The 22,350-nt window shown below is 42.3% G+C and overlaps 1 protein-coding gene across 1 annotated transcript in view; it reads right to left on the bottom strand.

Annotated features, from left to right (window-relative positions):
• The window catches only part of SEMA5B (sema domain, seven thrombospondin repeats (type 1 and type 1-like), transmembrane domain (TM) and short cytoplasmic domain, (semaphorin) 5B), a 185,895-nt gene that overhangs the window by 72,869 nt on the left and 90,676 nt on the right, over positions 1 to 22,350 (bottom strand). Inside the window, exon 5 of the mRNA XM_009327140.1 lies at positions 5,586 to 5,648. Within this exon, the coding sequence (XP_009325415.1) occupies positions 5,586 to 5,648 (63 nt within the window). The remainder of the gene's footprint in view (positions 1 to 5,585; positions 5,649 to 22,350) is intronic.

The following is a 22,350-nucleotide window of genomic DNA, read 5'->3' as shown; positions in this document are numbered from 1 at the left end:
CCACCCACCCTGCAGTTTAAGCCTATCCTCATTTATTGCAGTTTTTCAACATTTAGATTTCAATGTGTCTGTCTGTGACTACTGTAATGTCCACAACTGTAGACAGGACCAGGCCTCTTTCTAGCTCAGACAGATGTCAGGCTGCTTTGAAAGCACATTTCAAACCCAAGAACCAAGAGTGGTGCCCTGTTACTCCCTTCATTCGTGTGGACAGATGAGCAAATGGAGGGGTTGAACTCCTGCCGGCTTCGGTTTGAGGAAAAATTCAAAAAGACATTTTCAGGATGCTGCGAATAAGCCAGCTGTAGGTGCTTCTTGAGTCGTTTCATCTGTCATCTCTGAACACTGGAGTTCTGAAATGTTGTAAGCCTTTAATTTCATTGTACAGATGTATTTTTCTTTGAAAGCATAACCATATATAGGCACTACTTTAACTGCCCTTTTACTTTGAATAAACCACTCAAGTCCCGTTTTCAGAGATCTCCTTTTTAATTCTTTTTATTTTTAAGCTACCACTATTTCATCACATACTGATATATTTTAATCATAGATTAAAAACACAGTTACACGCTGTATGAGAAAAACAGCTTTTTCAGATGGTCTGTTGTCCTCAGTAAAGAAACACAAACTCCTTCCTGGAGCACATCCTGCAGTTCAGAGATCAGCCAGCAGAACTCCATGTTACCCCTTCAATGACATTTTAGAGTGCCGCAAACATTTATCTGTTGCAGTTCATCCCGATTTGTTAAAAAATAATCAAGACCTAACATGTTCTCAAGCACCATTATTAACACGCTTTCAGGTATCTGTATTTATTTCTTTGGACAAACAATTCTATTAATCAGTTTAAGCCAATATCCTGACCAAGCTGTCTTTCTCCTTTGAGTGCAATAGATAGCAAAGAGAATTGCTAATGATTTTTCCAGCCAAGTTTTCTTTAATGGACTTCAAATCAAATTTGGGGGCTGATTCTATGTTGATAGCTTAGCAGAAGTACTAGGACTGTAGGTTCAGATCTCTAGGAACAGTTACAAAGGGGGGAAAAAATACCTGACCGCCTCCTGGTTATTTCTTTTTGCCTGGGGATTTATATGGTGCCTGTCCTACCTGGATGCCTATTATTCGTAAGTGGTGTGGAGATTCCCAGCTCCACTAGATAACCAGAGGGCACATCCTCTGTGTGGCACAGAGTCACTTGAAGGCCTGAAACAGCAAATTCCTCCATTAGCTGCAAACCCATTTAGGTGGGTTCTAGCCTTTGTCTAGGATTTCCCTGTTACCTTGTGTGAATCATAAGACCCTTCAGTATCAGGACATCATACAAGAAAAGGAAGAAACTATACTGGCAATACAGTGGGACAACCAGTAGCTGGATGCCTATCAGACGTTTCTCTTGGTTCTTTCTTGCTCCAGAAGTGCATCATCTTTCTCCTGGCTACACAAAGCTCTTAGGACAGCATGTAAGAGCTAGATCACTGCCACTTTCACAAACAGTTCCCTTTCACTTTTTGAAATGACAGTGTGCTGCTTTTGGAAAGTTAACAAATAATTCTGTACTTAGAAAAGAGAAAGACCAAAGTGCTCTTGTTGAGAAAGCCACAACTTTCCATGCCAGGCAAAATTCCTTAGATGTGGTGGATGTGGACTGTTATGCAGAGACAAACCAATTACAAACTAGAAGCTGAGCAACTTCTAATGAAATTAAATACACCTCTTCCCGTTCTGCTCTATCCATCACTCATTTTAACCACAACCTCTGGGCAGTATCATTTGGAAGACAGAAAGAAAGGCAGCATAACACTGGCTTTGTTCTCTGCATTGTCTCTCAGTAATGTGGATGTTTTCCAGGGGACAGTTTTAAGGTGTTGATCAGGATACATTTTATAAATGCTGCAAAAATAAGAATGATTACTAGTGGAAGCCCACATGGTTCTCCAGAGACATGGCAAATAAAGCATATACAATTCTTTCAGGAAACCACAAGTTTTGGTTGATAAATATGACATAAATGAAAGAGACTTTTCTGAGGTGTTTGTTTTAATATCACATGACATATTGTGGAGAGTTAATTTTAAAATCAGATTCAAGAACATATATGTTAATGGACTGAAATCTGATAAATTACTGGACTGAAAAAAGTCCTCAGAGTGAAATAATTCACAAACTTGCTACTCTAGCAGGGTCCCAGATGGGCTAGTACTAGCCCAGTATCAACATTCTTCTTAATGAACATTTGTGGATAACCCAAATAATAATTACCAGTGAGGCCAAAGCCTCACTATATATACAGTGATATACGCTAGGCTGGTGAGCTGGACCCAACAAACAAATTTTTGTAAGATATTATACATTAAAGAGAAAGGAACAAAAGGGCTCTATGCATAGACTGGGAGATTACATCCCAAGACTAGCAACTGTGAAAAGGATTTAGTGGTCACAGTGGCTAGGCAATTCTGCATGATCTCCTATGACAGAAGAGTTTATGAAACTGCCAGGTGTATGAACAGAGGAGGGTGAATAAGAGGTGGAAGACTGTTTTAATCACACTCAGGCATTAGAGAGCTTGACAAGGGAATACACGTGAAAAATTGGAGTGTGCAGAAAACAGACACAAAAAATATTCAAGGGCAGTAGAAAAATGATTTAGAGAAAGAGGCTTGGAGAACTCAGCTTTTTACTTTATCAAAAAGCCTAAGTACTGATTTGACAAGAGCATATAAGTGCCTTTGTAAAAAATAAATATTGGTAACTAAAGGGCTCCTTAATCTAGCAGAGAAGGGCAAAATGAGACCCAGCCACTCAAAACTGAAGCCAGATCCAAAGAGGAAATAAAGTACATATTGTTAACAGGGAGGTGATCTGCCATTAGAACAAGCCAGCAAAGCACACAGTCAGCCCATTTGCTTCAGACCTTCAGTTCAAAACTTTTTGCCTTCCTCAAAAAGGTGCAGCAGCCAAACACAAGTTACTGAGCTCAATTTAGGCATACGCAGGTGAAATTTGTGGCCAGAACTACACAGGGTGTCAGAAGAAATGACCTAATGGTACCTTCTAACCTCAAATCTGGGACCCAGATTTCTCATCTCCCTTTTCTCTGGCCAATAGGTATGCAAATGTGGAGTACCCATCATGCCATAATAATTATAATTCTGCGATATGCATTTTGTGGCTTTTATTCTTGCACCTTTTATTTTCCTTATGGTAAAGCTCTAAGAATTTTAGAAGATATTTTCTAAGCAGCAGGAAGAATCTGATTTAGATTCAAACAATCAACAGGCTTAAGAATGAAGGGGGAAAAGGCATTTTAATACACTAGGTGGCTTCGAAAACCTCACCCTAAAATACATACATTATTAAATCGGCAAGAAAAATGTACCAGTCATATAACTTACACAAACTACACTGTGAATTAATATAAGAGCCAAAGGTCCTCCTTATTTCTAGCCTCTATCACCACATATCTAAGTCCCTGACAATCCATAACATATTTATCATCAAATCATCTGTGCTAGGTAGAAAACTGCCATTAGTCAAGTTTTGACAAAGCAGAGCTGAGGCAGGCAGAGCTCTGGATCTTGTACTGCCACTGCACAGCAGAATCAGAAATGTTCACGTTAGTGCTGCCCTCACTTGCTGCATTTACCCAGCCAAGGGCAGAGATGCTGGGTCAGAACTGGACTTCTTAGTTGGAGTAGAGCACTTCACCAGCTGGCTAGGCTGAACTTGGTATTTTTGGAGCTAGCGCTAAGTCATTTCTCTGCAGTGTAACAAACAATGAATGTGTAGACTCCCTCCAAGGGGACTCAGCCATGGACACACAGGTTAGAGTAGATACAGACTTGGGAGATCTGAGTTTACTTAGCTACTGCAGAATCCTTCTGCCTTTGTTTGTAGTTTCATGTCTTCTTGTCAGACTCTTAGTCAACACCTCTGCCATTAATTGTATGTCAAGAAGTATCTAACAAACAGTCTGCTTAATTATTGTTCCTCAGAACTTCACACCCATGGCCACTGTGCCCACCAAACAATTTCAAGCTCTGGACCACAATCAGCATAAACTCAGCTGTTCAGAGCATTATCCTCATGAAATTTTTGGCAAACTCTTTGCAGTGTGAGGAGGCAGCAGCAGCAAAGATACTCAGACCATTGCTTTCTTTCGGCATGACAGTAAAAAAGATAAACTGAAATTATCCTAGAATTTGTTCAGTCAAATGCATGGTTTTATCCAGGGGTTGACAAAATAATTCTGGGTTATAAATTCAAATTCTTCACGAGCAATGGGATACAATTTAAATCTCACAAACTTTATAATGGAGGAAAAGAGTAAAATCCTTTCTTTACACATTTCAAAGTACAAAGACTACAAATTCAAAAATTCCTCATGTCTTGGGTTTTGGAGGTTTTTAATTTTGTCCAACTTCTGTTGGGTTCTTCTTCTAGTGGCTGGCCATGTTTGGTGTTCACCTAACCCAGCCCATTTTGCCTCCATGGTGTTTTCCTGCATAATGTAGATCCTACACGAAACTCTAACACATGTTCTAGGATACCCATGCTCCTGTTCTCCACAGCTACATGAAGCAAATTGTTGCATATCCGGCAAAATTCAAGCTAGCTTTTTTGTGTGTATACAAGTTAATACAGTAATCACATAAAATTTATTATATAAAATGAACGTGGTCAATGGAAGATCATATCATCCTGTGTTTAAAGCACTGAGCTGGAACTTGGCAAAATTCCAGCATTTTGGGCCAGCAACACACTCACTTTCTGCTTGACTGTCCATGTCTAAACAAAGATCATGCTTACCCTCTCTTATCCTTTGTCCAACTCCGTTGGTTTAGGCTGAGAACTCTTTGTGGTGTAGTATTAAGGACAAGAGGACACCCTCCCAGTTGAGGCCTGAAGATTTCTGAACAGTACTAACACCACATTTGAAAAATCAAAATATTTCCTGCTTTTAGATAGATGGCTTTGTTTTAGCTTCTCAGAAGAGGGGCAGAAAGGACCTGTGTTTGAATCAGAAATGTCTGTGAACTCCAGACTTCAGGGACAGCATACCTTGGTTCAAGCAATTCTTGCTTTAAACTGCATTTTAACAGACTGCACCTGCCTCCAAAGGAGCTCTGTGATATTCCACCTGAACAGACTGCAGTGTGCTAGCAGATTCAGTTCTCATGTTCAAGCGAATTATACAAAGATGAACTCTAACTGCAAACAACATCGAAGCCCACGTGGCCGAATGCCAGCGGCTCACTGCTGAGTACCGAGACTAAGCCAACCTGTCCAGCCTCAGGCCCCACTGCAAGATGTTACCCCTGGCTTGCCACCACTCTACTCCTTGATGTGTCACAAATTGTGTCCTCTCCAGCAGTGGAATCACCTTTAAATTTCATGCAGAGCAAGTCCAATAACTTGGACAGGGGGCCTTTGAAATGGCTTGCTCGGTGGTGCTTATACACTTGTGGTGGTGGATCTAAACTGCTGGAAATTTACAAGCTCAAGCTGGTGTCAGATGCTCCCTGTGTGGATTTCACATGATGCAAACAAATTTACCCATAGCATCACTGTAGCAAAGCAAAACTTACCTCTGTTTTCCCTTTACTTTGACAGGACCTCCTGGTGTCTTCATCTGAACCCCATGCTGTTGCCTGAGAAACCAAAATGCACAAGTCACATGACAATGCCACCAACCACCATGTGTGGAGACTCCCAAAGCAAGAGTAAGTATCTCCAGCCAATTTACACAGCCCAATTTAAAAGCAGCATAGTGACAGTAAATATGTATCTCACTCCCACTGTGCTCACAGTGCACACAAATGATAGATGGATGAGAAGTCCAGAGGCAGAAGCAACTGGAATGTTAACAGAGGACAGACTTTAATTTACATGTAAATACAACTTCTGATCATCATTCAGCTGGAAGGTCCAAGACACAAGCCCCATACGCCAAGCCATCACCCTTTTTCAAAGAGGACAGTGCTGTATAAAACCTCCAGCCTTCATCACCAAAATGAAAACCTTCCCTACAGCAACGTCCCGTAGTTCTGCACAAATCTGCTGGTCTCCTTAAATTTACCCACAAGATTATCACCTTCTAAGTAAACCTGCAGCGAAGTGAGCTGGATAAAACAACAACTGGGAGCTGACAGGCGAAACCCGGAGAGACGGGAAGCTGGGAGAAAGGCTGGATGGTGATTTGTGATGCCAGACAAGGGGGGTCAGATCCTGAGGTGGAGTAAAACGCATTAGGGCTGAGGGCACTACTGACTGGGGGCTGCAAGACCTGGACCGAGAGCACATGGGATCCCCAGTCGGCTCTGACTGACTCCTTCAGAGAGAAGAGGCCCCTTCCTTTGCAAGAAAAGTCAAGACCAGCAAAACTACATTAGAGAAAACTTTTAGATTTAAAATATTCAGCAACACACCCAACCATTCAGTGCCCTCTGCAATTTTCCTCCCTTCAGCACTTTTTTAAAATAGTCCTAACAAATTCAAGCAGGTATTGTTAGCTGGAGGTGAAAATACATATAAATATCCATACTATACATAATACATCATTCTGAGTACAAGAAAAATAGCTGTTACATAGGGAAAGGCCAGGCTCACAAAGTTCAGATACAGATCCAAAGCTCCCCTAAAAGAGCCAGGATTCCTTTTTTTCCCCAGTCCATTACCAACGCAGGAAATGGCTTCAAAGTTCGGTCCGGATCTGAACTCCTCTTGAACCTTCTCACTGCAGCCAATATATTTTTTTAAACTCTGGGCTTCCATAGAAGTTTTCCCCTCAACACGTGATAAGTCCTGTTTTTTGCAGGAGAAAGATGGGAGGCCAATAAGAAGAGGGGATCAATTTTCCCACCCCCAGCTTAGGTCCATGAAGACACTCGCTCAGAACCGCAAGAAATGCCACCACCCAGGAAATGCATTTATGCACAACATTGGGGGAAGGGATATTTCTACCTCACTCAGAAAAAAATGGTATCTTCTCCATTAGCTGAGCATTCAATTCAATTTGGCTTGAAGTAAGACTTTATGAGCACAGGCAAAGATCTGGTGGGAGAAGGGAAGAGCACAGATCTTTCCCTGGGAGTCGCTTGGGAAATACCTCTCATGTACTGCAGTCCAATCCAGGCTGAAGGCCAAAAGCTTGTGCCTCAGAAGTGTTTTTGTGAGAGCTGGGATAAGTCCTTGCTGGAAAGGATCATTTAGCCATATCCTGAGAGGGGATATGTCACTGGATGAGAGAGCTCACGTCGATAAACCATCACAGGAGAGCAAGGAATTTTAACTGGTGACTCCCAGGAGCCCTTGACATCTGCAAAACAACTGTGCAGCAGCATTTTGATCCCCAGTCCCAAATCTAGCCCATATTCATCTAACCACAGTATCCTTGCACCTTGGATCAATTTTTGACAACCTTGATACAAAAAAAAAAATCCAGAAAAGAGACAGGTTATTAGGTGGCTCTTCTTCCCATTTCAAAAACAGAGACAGAGCACTCTCCATTATACAGTCCAGTTTACCTCACCAGTGCTTGACAGGACAAAATGAAAACAAAAATCGTTGGTTACTTCAGCAATCAATGCTGCCTCTCTGGGTCTTCTGGGATTGCAGCAATGTAAGAGAAGAATTTGTCCTCCTAGGGGACACCTAGCTCTTCCTGCCAGACACCTGCACCACAGAGCTTTGAGGCACGTTGTTAACACAGCTCATGTCAGAGCACTGGTCCCCTCCAGCTATGTTCTCAGTGCCTAAATGTTTTCTTTTATTAGGCAATACTGCCCTTCAGCTTTCTGAAGCACTACCTTGATGAGTCTAGTGATAACAGAAGTTCTTGGTGATGGCCCAAATTATAGAACACTTGTTTGTGATTGCACCATTACTCAGGGTGCACTTCATTAGAGCTAAGAGGATAATTAAGCAATATGGCAATCCAGAGCATGTTTTACAAGTCCCACACCTCTTTGGTGGGACAGGGATGAGCTAGTTTGAGGGCTGAGTAACTCCAATGACCTCTAGTGACTCAAAGAAAATATTCATGACCCTGCAAAGCAGAACATCTTGTCAAGAATAAAAATATAACTGCAAAGCCAAGGAGCTAATGTGAGTTTAAATAATTGTACTGCAAGGTATGAATATGCACCAGACAGCTGACCTACAGCCTAGACAAGTCCTCCTGCTGGGCTCCCAGGAGCCCGCACACATCCGTCGTCATGGCCTTTGGGTTGGACCTGGTAAGAGGTCCTGGGCAGGCTCAGACCTCCAAGCTTGGGGCTTTCACGTGAGCTTTCCAGCATTGTTTGGTTTCTTTACTTGGCTGATCAGCTTCTTTTCAGATCAAAATCTCCCACTCTTGTCATCTCTGTTGTCTTGGGCTTCTCCATGCAAACTCCCTGTGTAATGCTGGTGCTCTGCTTTCTGCATCTCACTGGTACGTCCAACCCAAGCCCCTCCTTCCCAGATGAAATTTTCTTAGCTTCCTTTTGCCCCAGTATCAAACTACATCCTGGACATTTGACAGAGAAACCTTCAGAAAGATCTCTCTCTTCTGGAGTACATCTGTGTGTACCCATATGCTTCTCAGTGAGGCAGACACCTCCTTAACACTTGCATAAGACTACAGCACTGTAAGGGATGCTTTGTACTTTTGCCTCCTTACCTGATCATAACACTTCTCAATAGCCAGCTTCCTGCACACTTACTTATGTGCCTCCCCTCCCTTTCCTCACCTCCCTCAATAAACCAAATTAATACTCCTGCTACACGTCAGTCAAAAGCAGTAGAGTAGACACCTCTGGACCCACGTGGCAATAAAACAACTTTCATGGCATGGGTCACGGAAAACAGAGCCTGGATGAAGATGTGACAAACCTGGGAGCAAGGCTACAATCAAGCACAGGACAGTATGTACTTTCTCCTAGCTAATTCCCTACTTGCCATGTGCTTAAGCAACCAAGAAAACACATTTTTTGGCTGTCAGAACATCAGCAATTCCTCCCCTTATATCCTTACCAAGAGCACTCCAGCTCCTCATGCTACCTTCTTATAAGCTCTTCATCATCTCTCCCCTCCTGCATTTCCAGAAGAAATGCAGTTTCTAACGGTGTTCCCAGCCACTTTGAGGACCTCCCCTACAACCACATGGCCCATGTGCAGAATGGGGGAACACCAGACTCATGCCATACAAATGAAACAACCAGCTCAGGGCTGCAGCTGCTGTGTAAGACAAGAGCCCTGCAAACCATGAGCAGGACTGCCCAGCCACCTGTGCAGACAGGCACAAGAGTACTAGCAACTTTGTCCCTGAACTGAAATGCAATTAAATGTGCCTTCCTTCAGCCTATTTGCATGGACATCTGGTTCTTCACGTCTCTGTTTCTGTTCTTGAGTTCTATGCAGGCAGATTTTCTCAATTAAAAAAACAAAGAAGGGTTGTGTGTTATTTCTGCGTCTTTAGGAAGTCACATGAAGGAGAACAATCACAGAAGAAGCAGTCGTGTACAACCACATGTACCTGGTGCAACACTGCCCAACTAGAAATTAACAGAAATGGGCCACAATGGCTAAGCTCAGTGCATATCTGAATATTCAAATATCACACTCAGACACAGGAAGAAAGAGTTAATGTCTCTTCTAATAAATTATGAGCATCATGGTTTGGTCCCAGTTCAGACTGCAGATCAACAGTGCTCTAGAAATTCTAGCTCATCATGTGCTGTCAAATCAGCTATTCAGCATGCACTGCTGAGAGAAGCTCTCTAGATACGTTTATTTAATTACCTGCACACCCCAATGTTGGCATCCAAAGTACTTGCCTGTCACTAGCAAGTCCTGTTATCAAGTTATGTACATCCGCAAATGCTGATGTGAAAATCTCTTTGACTTTTATGGACCAGCCTTTACATTCAGGCCAGCAATTTATAATTACTTCAAATACCACATATGAATTTAATAGATTAAGCATACACTAATCCCTGCACTGTACTTGCACAACAGAGGTTGCAGGGTTTTTTTGCAAAACCAAAACATTGCTTTGAAACTGGAAAGCGAAGACTGGAAGAGAATAGGTTACATGCATACTTATCAGGTAAATTAAACCTGTTCTTAATTTCTGAAGTCTTTTATTACAAACCTATCCATCTGTTACCAACCTCACTTCCATTAAATAAGTACTCCATGCAAGCTACTGGCAGCCTTGCATGCCTGCATACAGACCCAGAATCATGTTGTTCTCTCCTATTAAGGGAAAAAAGTGGAATAAAAAAATGCACATTGTGTATGTTTGGAAGGAGACAAAAAAAACCAAGTACAGACTTACTGCAAAAAAAAAACCCAGGGACTGATTCTGTGAGATGCCCAGCATTTCCTAAAAGGTACTGAGTTCCTCGGGTTACTGCTAACGTCAGCAGAAGCAGAAGCAGCACCTTGTGTCCCAGGCTCGGGTCTGCAGGGATTGCTAATGGCAGGAGCTTGCATTTCCATCAACTCACCGCAGTGCCCACAGGAGACTTCTCAATCTGCCCACAGAGTAAGAGGTGATTTTGGTTCTCTGCTTGTGCCGTGCAGGGCACCCCGAGCAGAGTCTGCCAGTCACATCACCCTTTGCTGAGTTATGCATGAGGAAGGAGGGCAGGAGGTGTTGTGATATGACAGTTATTGTTCACTAGAGACCTGAGCTGGCAGAGTAATTTCTTTCCCTGTGTGTTTATTTACATCTTCCTTTCCAGTGACTGTACAAGGCACTAGTATGTTCAGAGAAATGTACCTCTGGAAAAAAAAGGCTTGCTTTGAAGGCAGCTTCCTGGATTCCTTATACCGGCCCCAAATCTCTGCATTTCTTATTTACATTTACGAGTATTTTTTTGGATCAGCTCATTTCACAGCAAGGTATGGAAACTTTTCTCCAAGTCTCAGGAGAGAGGAACATAGAGGGACCATGTTTCTGCACTGCACTTAATATCTGCCAACTTTAATGGAAATAAAGCACATATTTACCTACCCTACAAGACCAGTTTAGCTTAACCACATGCTTAAGGACTTTGCTAAACTGGGGTGCAGACCAAGTCCTTTATGCAGCGGCTGCTCAGAGGGCCAGTTCATTCCCCTGCAAGATGTCAGCCTCAACCTTTTCATCTGTACTGATGAACAGATTTCAGACCTCTCAAATATCACCCACAGATTCTTGCTGATAATGACAAATCCATTTCATAAGTTTATTTCTATATACTTTGCAGTCCCATACAAGACAGCACCAGTGTAAATCTACCCTTCCCTGGGCAAATTCTACAGCATTTACAAGAAATTAGTAAGTCCTGAGTCTTATAGCACTTAGAAAAAAAAAATCTCTGAAAGACAGCTCTACAGGCTGGATGCAGAAAATCCATGAAAAGGTTCTTGTTTAACTTCAGTTTCTATGATGTGTACTGTAAAAACATTTCTACAACACTTTAGCTATTTCTTCCCTATTTAATCCTCCAGGACTTCTCCATAAAGACTTGCTGCCTTAGTCTAAAAGTGGAAAGTTAAATTCCCTTTTTGAAGCATTGGCTTTTGTCTCTCAAGGACAAGGTACATTTACAGTGCTCTGTAAATAATAACTTACTGAACCCTAACTTCCTAATAATAAAGCACAGTAGATTCATACCCTAGAGGCCACTTCTGAAGTTCCAACACTGGTAATTTATTGAAACTGTGATAAACATGTCTGATAAACAGATAACTAGTACTGAAAGAATATAATGCCAAGCTTCAATAAATAGTTCTGCTACATATTGCAGCATACAAATTACAGATAACTGCTGCGTGCAGTGACAGGTATGAGGAATGATCACAGGATTCAGGCAATTAATCATGGGGAGAGGAGGGGGCTTGGACGAAGGGAATTGCATTGTGTTTTATCAAATTATTAATTGATTTCCCTTAAGTGATCTCAGATCCTTTGGGATGTGGTAAAACTCAAGCTGTATGTTTCATTTAAACTAAGTACCCATAGTGCCAATCAACAGACCGGCCCAGTTGCATGGTTCTTCCGGAGTGGCTGGACAGTAAGTTGGCTGGGGAAGACCTCAATATGTAACACTTAGAAGATGGAGGTTGGCAAACATGCAAAAAAAAAAATCCATCAATGGGTTCCAGTTCCTATAACCTTAATCTCTGGATCAGACCTTCTCTCTATAAACAAAAGTCAGCCGCTTACTATACCGGGACTGATTTTGGCCTGGTATTTATTGGCTGCTGAACATGATCACTCACTCTGTTCACATCAGAGCAGAAGTGGATGCTACATACTGGCATAGTAAGGAATGAATCATTCATCAGAAAGGACTTTCTCATTTTAAGAATGGATCTTTAACTCAGCTCCAAATAATACCATCTTTGGATATTAATGTTTCTGTATCTCATGGACTCTTATCACATCCTTTCAAAGAGAAACGCAATAGTCTGAGAGAAGCTCCTCTGCCATGGCTCACCTATTGTACAAAAATTACAGAAATGGTGTGTGTCTGCAATAGACAGGGAGGAGAGTTTCCAAGAGGACTGACTACATTCTCTTTGTTGGTTTCACTCTTAAGCCTCACTGATTTAGAGTAGAGTCTGTCCTCCCACCTTATGTTTTCAGACTGTATGCACACCCAGATGGAGCATCGCTGTAACACCCGGCAGAACAGGGCCTCAGCCTCCAGGTATGGGAGCTCTGCTTTCTTTCATCAAGTTATTCCAGCCCAATGAGTTATTGTACATCAGCTGAGTCATGGTAACCCACTCTGTTCATGGTCCTGTCTTATCTCTGATGCAAGGTAAAGTGCTTGTTTAAATCCCTCACAGCCTTCCTCCAGCGCAGAGAGCACATCCCAGTAACAGCTCTGCAGCGAGCAGTCAGATCCTGCTGTTGTGTGTCTGTTCCTACAGACACAACCTGTTTTCAACTGCAAATGTTACCAATTCCTTTTTGAGAGAAAGTTTTCAGCTGCTTTGAGTTCTTCTTGGATGGTCAGTGCTACTGATTTTCTCTCTTTCACAGCTTCAAAATCCCTTGTTATTTACTTGTATTATAGGAGCACGTAGAGGCATGAACTGAGATCGAGACCCCGTATTTCTAGGTAATATACAAACCTGCTGTGGGAAAGAATTTCTGTCTGAGAGCACTTACAAGCTAAACAGACAACACAGGCACATGGGAGGAAAGGAAAACCAGAAGCACAGAGAGGTCAACTGACTAGGAAAAGCCAGTGAGCATGTCAGAGGCAGAGATGGGCACTGAACTTTGCTCTCTTGAGGACTAAAAACTTTCCTGTCTAGCACAAAATGAGTTCTTAGACAGCATTTTTTTGCTAGTATCACAAAATGCATCCACTGAATCGGTGGTGCACAGAGGGAGAGGTTTTAGAGAGTAGAACAACAGGGAAGATGCCACGCATCCCGTCCTCTTCTTCCTGACATCTTGGGGCAAGGCCACAGTCTAATGTACAAAACCAAATTTGAGTTTTGGTGCCTTCAACTTCCATTTGTCCTGCAGGAGATTCTATTAAACAACATACGGTCTGTAAATCATACACTCCTCTCTCTCTGCAGTGTCAGGTAGGAATTTACAACTCCAGAGCATGCATTTCCTTATCTGAAAGAAGCATTGTATAAAGCTTAACAGATCATGGTTTCTACAGTGTACCCAAATGGAAAGCACTGTACAAGGACAAGGTTTTATTATTAAACACAATTGTCCAAAGCTTTAGTAAAGAACATTTGATACCAAGTACTAAAACTAAAATGGTGTTTTCTAGGATAAACAACGAATATAGATAGTCACATCCAGGCTACAACCTGTACTTTTCAGTTCTTTGGGAATTTTGGTGTACAAAGGACAGCTTATGATGGAGCAGCCAGCTCAACCTTGAGGAGGTACTGTCAAATTAAAATCAGTATTTGAAGCAAGCAGATTGACTTGCCAGTGCTTTAAGCATACTTTCAGTAACCCTAGTGTAAAACATTTGTAACTCGATGCTGAATTCCACACAGAGGAGAATTTGAGCTTTTTTACATAATGAAACTTTCTTTGTCATCCAAATTTGCAGTTTTCATAGTGCCTATGAGCCTCCATCACAGCCCAGGACTCCCTGTGCAAGCCTGTGTAGGTATAGCCTTGCCAAAATGCATTATAAGCAAAGCGTAATAATATATGAGGCATCAGGTAGCGGTGGACAGTAGAGCACAGAGACAACGGAGCATAACCACACAACAGGGAAAGGTCTCAGCTCACCAGCCACATAACTCATCCTGAGGTTTTCGTAACCAGAGGAGTTTTAGTATACCAAGGATGGGATTCTTCCGAGGCACATGCAGGACACATAGAATCATAGAATCATAGAATCATTAAGGTTGGAAGAGACCTCTAAGATCATTGAGTCCAACCGTCAACCCAACACCACCATGCCCACTAAACCATGTCCCTAAGCGCCTCATCTACCCGTCTTTTAAATACCTCCAGGGATGGTGACTCCACCACTTCCCTGGGCAGCCTGTTCCAATGTTTAACCACTCTTTCAGTAAAGAAATTTTTCCTCACGTCCAATGGGGGAAAGCAAGAGGAGAAGGCACATTAACCAAGGGGGAGAGAGATACTGGCTTCATGGGCTGATTCAAAGTGGAGTGAGCCTCTTAGAGAAAGTGATAAGCAGGTCTGTGAAAGACCCATAAAATTAATACAAGCACTAATGCAATGCAACAAGGATACGACTAAAGAAAGGGGAATCAGTGGAAGGGTGCAAAGACACTGGTGATCCAGCGACACGAGGAGCTATGGATGTGGTGCTATACCTGAACAGAAGGGCTTGCGGAAGCCAGGAATGATGCCCAGATTACAGGTTTTAGCAACAGATCGGATTGCAGTGCTGTCCGTAAGGCTAAAGAAAGAAGGAGTACACACTGCTGTGGCTATGTGCCGAGCTTAGACTGACAGCTACATATTCATGCAGCAGTGCTAGATGAACACACCAACATGTTACTTTGGAAGAAAGATACAGCTCTGAAGGAGAGAGATAAAGATGGCACTGGATTTCTGTTTCTACTATCTAGTGTTTGTATTTTTATCATTCTATGTAAAGAAAAATGTTAAGTCTGTGCCAATGATTTCATTTTGCTGATGATCTACTTCATTTTGCTTGAAAGTGCTCAACACTGCAATGATTTAGTTGCAAATACTATATGGGAATACTTATCTTTTTTTGAAAACAACTTAATCCATTGGATATTTCTATTGCTTTTAAGCATGCAAAAGCGTGGACAGGCCAAATGCAAACTGATAGTCTTAGTTAACTGGGACATTTGGCATGCTAGTAAAAAAAGACCTTAAAGCTCTCACCTGTAGCCAGTTTAGAATGAATGACAACATCCAGAACTGGAGAACAGCACAGGGGATGTTAAGGAAGGATGACTTACAGTGCTTCCTATTACTGAAGATCAAAAGCATACAGAAACCGAGACAAGACTTTTAGCATACTGGGTAATTAACAGCCACAGTGGAATTTGGTTTCTTGCCATGTCACATTCAGTTTATAGCTTATGACAACAAACATTTACTAAATGTACTGGAGATTACAGAGACATAAGATTATATGATAAATCAATAAAATAACTAAATAAAGATGTTCAAATACACTCAGTCAAAAACAATTAAAGAAAAATTCCACTGCAGTCAAGCACAGGTCAGGAATATAAGTACAGCCGACACGCATGCAGGTGCAGGTGCAGGTTGACGCTGGCCAGGTGGGCACCACACAGCACTATTTCTCACACCACCAGCACTGTTTATTCTGTAAAGAACAGGTTTTGTTGTGGGTTTTTTTTTCTTCAGTTGCTACAAACAAGGTACAACAAGCTTTTTCTCAGAAATGAGCCAACGAAGGGAGTCACTGCAATGATCGCCCTTCATAAAGTGGAGGCAATTCTTCCTTTGAGGCCCCTCTACCGCCAAAAGATGTCCATCTCCACCCCTTTATGTTCTTTGGCAGAGTCGCCATTCAGAACTAAATCCCTCCTTCCTCTTTGTGGGCTCCACTGATGGATGTGACAAGACTTCTAAGCAGCCTCCTCTTACTGTTTTGCACAATGATTTCTGGAGTAGGAGGTTCAAAAACCCTTCCAATGGACCAGCCCATATTCAGTACAAAATCAATTTACCATGGCTATAGTCTCCTTTGTATTTCTGCATCAAGCAAGGCGATTTTATTCTCCTTCATTTTTCTCCTCTGGGTTTCCTTGCCATTGTGCCCCTTTGAAGGTCACTGCTATGTAGAGATGTTAAGGGTTCTCCACTATACATTTTTTTGTGTTCCCTCCCCCCCAGCTTCCGAGACAGACTGGGCAAATCCTGCACAGTCAACTGAGTGCATTTTTGTGCACCCACATTAAGAGTTCAGCTACGAAAAGCAATCTTCCCATATGTGCTTCAAACTGAAAATGTAATCACTGAAGCACATGTGAAACCTCTGTGTATTATCAGCTTTCTAAAGTGGGGAAGTCTTGTATTCTTTATTCCTCTCCAGGTTACATCGTTGAATATACTTGTTCAGCATTTATTTGGTTGGTTTGCGAAGGAGCTAAAATAAGTTTGAGGAAATGCCCAATTTGGACCTGATTCTCCCAACAATTAAGCTGAGATTCAGGAATCAAAATCAGCACATCCTGCAGTATTAAAGAGACTAATGAAGAACTCAAAATGACATTTTCACTGTTCTGTGCCTCCTGTTTTTCTTTAGGGAAATCTCATCTATTGCATGGGGGGGGGCTAATACTCTTTCAGATGACAAACACTGCAATATATTCTCATTAAAATCGTATAAGAGGTTGAACATGGTTTAAGTACTGTCTTGACTTGAAAAAAGGGGGCAGTGCGCAATTAAACAAATAAATGTGCATGTGATTCAATTTATCCTATCAACATTCTTTTCTGCTTGTGCACTTAAGCTTGGTGTAGTACAACCAAAAAGGGAAAAAGGCACTGGAAATCTTTAATTAAGTGAAAGATTCATTATTGAGACCAAACGAAAGCTTTGAGATTACTTTAATTAGCCAAGGCCAGTTTCATGCAAGCCAGAGAGACTGGGAAAGTTTTGCAAGGCAGGCTGAAAACAGAGATCCCGCCTGAGCCTGCCCGTACCACGGGAACTTAAGTGAAACCAGACTCTCCCTCCTGCTCTTCCCCATTTTAAAGCAATAGTTTTTGAGCTTCAAGAATATGGGCAAAAAATTCTAAATCCTCAGCTTAAAAGGAGTCTTTGTACTTTCCCTGTTCAATACAGCAGACGTATGTCTGAACTTCCGTTTGTTTCACATACCTAGAGAAAGGATCCAGCCTCCTGTTCCTAGACACCAGGATTTTGACATGCACTGTGGAAGCACATGAAATACTCAGCTGCACTCTGCTAGGCCTTTCTGCTTAAAATTAAATGGCAATCCTTGCCCCAGTGAGCCTGAATCCTAGGGTTAAGATGAAAGACAACGTGTGGCTGCAAAAAACAGGCAGAAAGAACAAGAGGGAGCCGTGAGATGACTGATATTTGCAATCAGGGAGTACACATGGTGCACAGGCAAGTGTGGTGCAAGCTTCCCAGGAAAGTTTTTGGCAACACACCTAGATTTTGACCTTTAGACTCTCTGGCTTCTACGGGGTTTGGTGCTCAGCATCACAATCTGTCAGAAAATGTCACTTCTGATAAATCACTAATAACCAAGAATAAGTAGGACCTTTCAGATGTTACCAGGCTGGGCTGGAAGAGGAAGTCAGCGATGAAAAGTCCCCCATGTTTCATAAAACAGATTTTGGTATTTTTTTATTGTTCTATAGCTACATTGTGCATTACATATCTGCTTTCCTCCACCAGGTGCCTAATGCTCTTGATAAGCTAATTACAGCCTTCTGCTTATTTCATGTCAAGCTTAACTCCCCAGTCTGAGCCTAGCCTGGAGTTCTGGCATGTTTTTTTCCTTCATCTAAGACCATCTGTGCTCCATCAGCAAGGAACACTTAAATACAGAGAAAGTGAAGAACCAACAGTGTTGAATTCCCGGTACGCTGCTCTCGACTCCTCTCCCTAGCATTTCCAATTAAGTGTGAAGCCAACATCCATCCAGTCCTAAATACACTGGAAGGCTTTGAGCAGGCTACAGTTATCTACAGATGCAGCAACACTTTCAGTGGGCAGCAGGGAAATGACAAGCCAGAAGGGATCTGAATCTCTCCATTTCTTTACGTCTTTACACCAAAAGCTTCACATTTCAAATACCATCACATCATCAGCAATACATACAGTGGTTGAGTTCAGCACTTGATCAATGTAAAATCAAATACTTGTCTCAGAGAAGCACAAGGAGTCAGTTTGGGAAAAAAGCGATGGCATTGATTTATCAAGAATCCAAAAGGTATTTCTCAAGTCTTATGTTTATTGCTGCAAAATGGAAGTGCACAACAGTTTAAATCAAATCTGGACTGCAATGTTAGGGAAGATGGCCCTCCGCCCCTCTCCTGTCCCACCACCAAAAGTTCAAGTGTTTCTAACCCCTACTGTCCCCTCACCGCCCAGCCCAGCTGGACGCAGTCCCTGCCTGCTGCCGCTATAAGTGGCCAGAGCCCCACCCCTGCACGTAGCATCAATCCACCTAGCTTCCTCCTAAGGTTGGGAAACAGATGCCTCCAGACTCCCTGCTTGGTCTGTCACAGTTTGCCTTGCTTCTGCCTCCTCTTTTCCAACACCAGACGTCAGCACCTGATGCCGTAGTGAGCTCTGCCAAGCTTCATCTCAACAAGGAATTTATTTGCTCCTTCTCCTGCAAAGACGACTCTGATGCAGTGTCTTTTGTTCCTTCCTCCCAGCTCCTCTGTTCTGTTCTCCAGTCCGCACTCTCCTGCCAAGCCAGGATTTATTTTCCAATTTTCTTCAATTTGAGTCCTGCCCTTACATTCCCCCTGGCACCTGTCTCTTCCATCACCTCCCCTCCAGCCTGTTTGCATTTGACCTCTACCGAGGTCAAAGATTCCACAAATGAGTTTTGAGAATATGCCTTATAATTAAGATGAGGGAATACAAAATGATTCTCCAGCAGGATTAATGCAGCATACTTCTTTGTGGTTCTTCTGTCTAACTCCTTTTTGGTGGTTTTCACATTTATCTTCTGTTGAAAAAAAAAATCTTTCTTTTTTCTGCCTTGTTCTTAAATCCTCAGTAACTGATCTCACAGCAAAAGCTACTAAATTTGTAACAATTATGTTACCCACATACATTTTTTCTCCTGTCACTGTGTTTACTACTATTATATTTATGAACCATTGATCATTCCTTTCTGCCCCATGCATCAAAATCCTCTCCTCTTAGGCAACTGCAGTTTGTCTTTTAATACTCCCAGGCTAACTTAAGAACTTTTTTGTCATTCTTAATAAAGCTTAAATCAGTTCTCTTTGAGCAACCTTGCAGCCTATTCAAATGGCTGCAGCCCTGTTATTCCTTTTTCTTTACTTATAAGGAATTAAAACACTCTATTTCAAAAACCTCAAAACCATGCTTTGTCTCCTGTCTGAAGTGATTAATTAAGAATTAAAATAATGTATGGAATTTGATCCACATTCTTGACACAAGTGTTTCTGATGAAAACATATTTTTATTAACCCTCCCCCCAAACTCTTTCCAAGCTGTTCTCTTTTTTAAACAAATTTACAGAATTATTTATAAGTATTTTTACCTGAAAGGATACATTTATTGCATTTTTCCCCTACCAGACCCCAACTACTCTATTTTTATATTAAAAGGTTTTCATTTAAGAAGTTTAGAAAAAAGTAGTGAAAAATGGGTCCATTTTAAACACGTGGACGTGCTGAAGTTGCATAATTGCTTACCTAGAAAGCAGAGGTGAAGATAACAACTGCTTAACATTACACGTACCATAAATCAGAATATAACAACTTTGCAGACTCATGATTAGGGCAAATTCCCTATATTTATAAGTGCATATCATCATATATAATACTTAGGTCTTAAACAGAAAGCCACATATTTCAAAGCACTTCAAAAAGACAAGTATCATTCTCTCAGTTTCACGTGTGGAGAAAGGAAGGCACGGACTGGAGATGGCTGGAAACCACCTTACCTCCCCACAGGTGCCTACAAGTGAGGCAGCTAGTCCATGCTATCCAAACTCTCCTTATAGAGAATGGAGAGAAATATGCGATTTTTCTGCATATCTCCTTCCACTGACTCCCCACATTTGGTCTCCCCAGTCTCAGAATATCTTAGTCTCTACTCGGTCATGTTACTGACAAAAATGTATCAGATAGCTATAACCATGGTTGTAACTTTTAGACGAAAGAAGGATTTCAGTGACAGTAGAATACCTGTAAGATCATTGTTCTTATCGACTGTTCAAGCTGTGGTGACATCCAGCAACTCATTTATACCCCACAGCCACATCCCTCACTCTCCTCCAGTGGTACAACCCGACCTTCCTCTCCCATTGCCCACCCATAAGCAGGCAACTCTCAGCAGCTATTGCCTGATGTTGTTTAGCTGGAGGTTTGCTACTCCTCCTGCAGCCCTGCAGAAAGGCTTCTGAGCCTGAAAACTTGCCATCTTTCTCCAGTCAAGGGGGGTGGAGGTGCCATAGGCATAGTAAAGTTTGTGCCTGTTTACTCGCTTGTCCTCTTAGCACATGGGTTGCGCTTTCCTTGAGCTCAGCCTGGGGAAGGCAGGTGAAACCTTGGAGGCCAAAGCCCTTTGAGGGTCTGAAAGGATTCAGGGAAGCCGTGCCTGCCCTGCTGAGACAGGATCGATGTCCTGTGGGAGCGATGAGCAAACTGTTGCCGTCTTCGCTCCCCAGCTCTGGGTCTCTGGTAACAGCTGTGCAGGCCACGTTAGTGACTCTGCTGTGCAGCTCCAGGCTCCAATAATCCCCTCGTATTAGTCATTCAGAACTGTTGCATTTAAAAGAAGCTGTAAAACACACATCAGCTAAACTGTTACTAACAGAGAAAAGTAGGATTATTTATCTAGGGAAAAAACAAACACACTGACATGAAATGTATTTACTATAAAATAATTCTTTTCTTCTAAGAGCTCAATAATTGGTTTTAAAGGAAACATATGAGGTCATTCATGGGCCCTTTTAGAGAGGTGCAAATCAATAAATGGTGATTTTTTAATGCTCTCATTATAAATGACTGGATGCTATTAGGGTCAAACTTAATCCTGCGCAGAGAGCCAGTGCAAGGGACGTGAATCACTTAGATCTCTCTTAAGCTCTGCTTTGAGAATAAAATGTAGTTATTTCTCTGTATTCTCAGTCTTAAAAAAAAGAAACTGCTGCTTTTTTGCAGTAATTGGCCCAGATACTCCATTGTTCGTCTTGTAAGATGCAGTCCTTTGTGTTTTCAAGGACTTCTCTTACTTCTGACTTCCCAACACGTGCAGCTCAGCTCCCAGGCCAGGGACGGGTCAGGGCACCCGGTCCCAGGTCGGAAGAGAGCTTCACTGAGTGCACAGCCCTGAGAAGCGGCAAACCGCAGCACTGACTGCAGCAGGGTGCCAGGACCTCTCCCCAGGCTCCACCGATCAGCAGCTCACCGCCTCCACAAACCCGGGCTCGCTGGACAGGGGGAGAGACTGTGGGAGGTATCACCTCCTCTCCAGGAGAGCATGAGGTGGGAGCTGACTGCGTGAACCCTGCACTCGGCGTGTGAAACTCAACAGGTCACTGCTGCCACATCGACTGCTCTTAGGTGAAGGTGCTGCATTAAACCTGAATTGCTCTAGAGCCTTCATTAATGATTGCATCAGAGCGCCCTAACTGGGACAGGAGCAACTAGGAAATGCTTTCTGTGCCTTGTGGCAAGCCAGCATTCACAGCTAGAGAATAAATCTCTCCCATGTCTAAAAACAGTAATCATACATCCCTAAAGTCATAATAATAAAAAAGCAGTATGTTTTTATATAAATCTTAGTTTATATAAATGTGAGTTTAGCTAAGGTGTAGCCTACAAGAAGAGGCTGATTTGCCTCTCAGGAACATCTGCAGAGATGGATTTGTTGACAGCAGCAGCAGCAGCCTGCGTGTGTCAGGGCAGGGGACAGCCAGGGCGTAAGTACACGCAGTTCCCCGAGAGCCTCCTGGAGCCGGTGGAGTGGGAAGCAGCCCACAGAGAAAAAAAGGCTAAATAAGCAAACCAAAATACATTTTGCAAAGATACAGAAGCAACATTGGTGACAAGAAATGAGAAGTCCAAGGGATTTTTTTTTTATTTTCATTTTTTTTCCCTTCCCTTTCTAAAGGATGTTTAATGGTCCTGACTGTAAGTTGCAAGGAATAAGAACA

The sequence above is a fragment of the Pygoscelis adeliae genome, unplaced genomic scaffold (genome assembly GCF_000699105.1).
Source record: "Pygoscelis adeliae isolate BGI_AS28 unplaced genomic scaffold, ASM69910v1 Scaffold227, whole genome shotgun sequence".
NCBI classification, from domain to species: domain Eukaryota; kingdom Metazoa; phylum Chordata; class Aves; order Sphenisciformes; family Spheniscidae; genus Pygoscelis; species Pygoscelis adeliae.
Note: the sequence above shows the minus strand (reverse complement) of the source record. Positions and strands in the feature narration are given on the sequence as shown.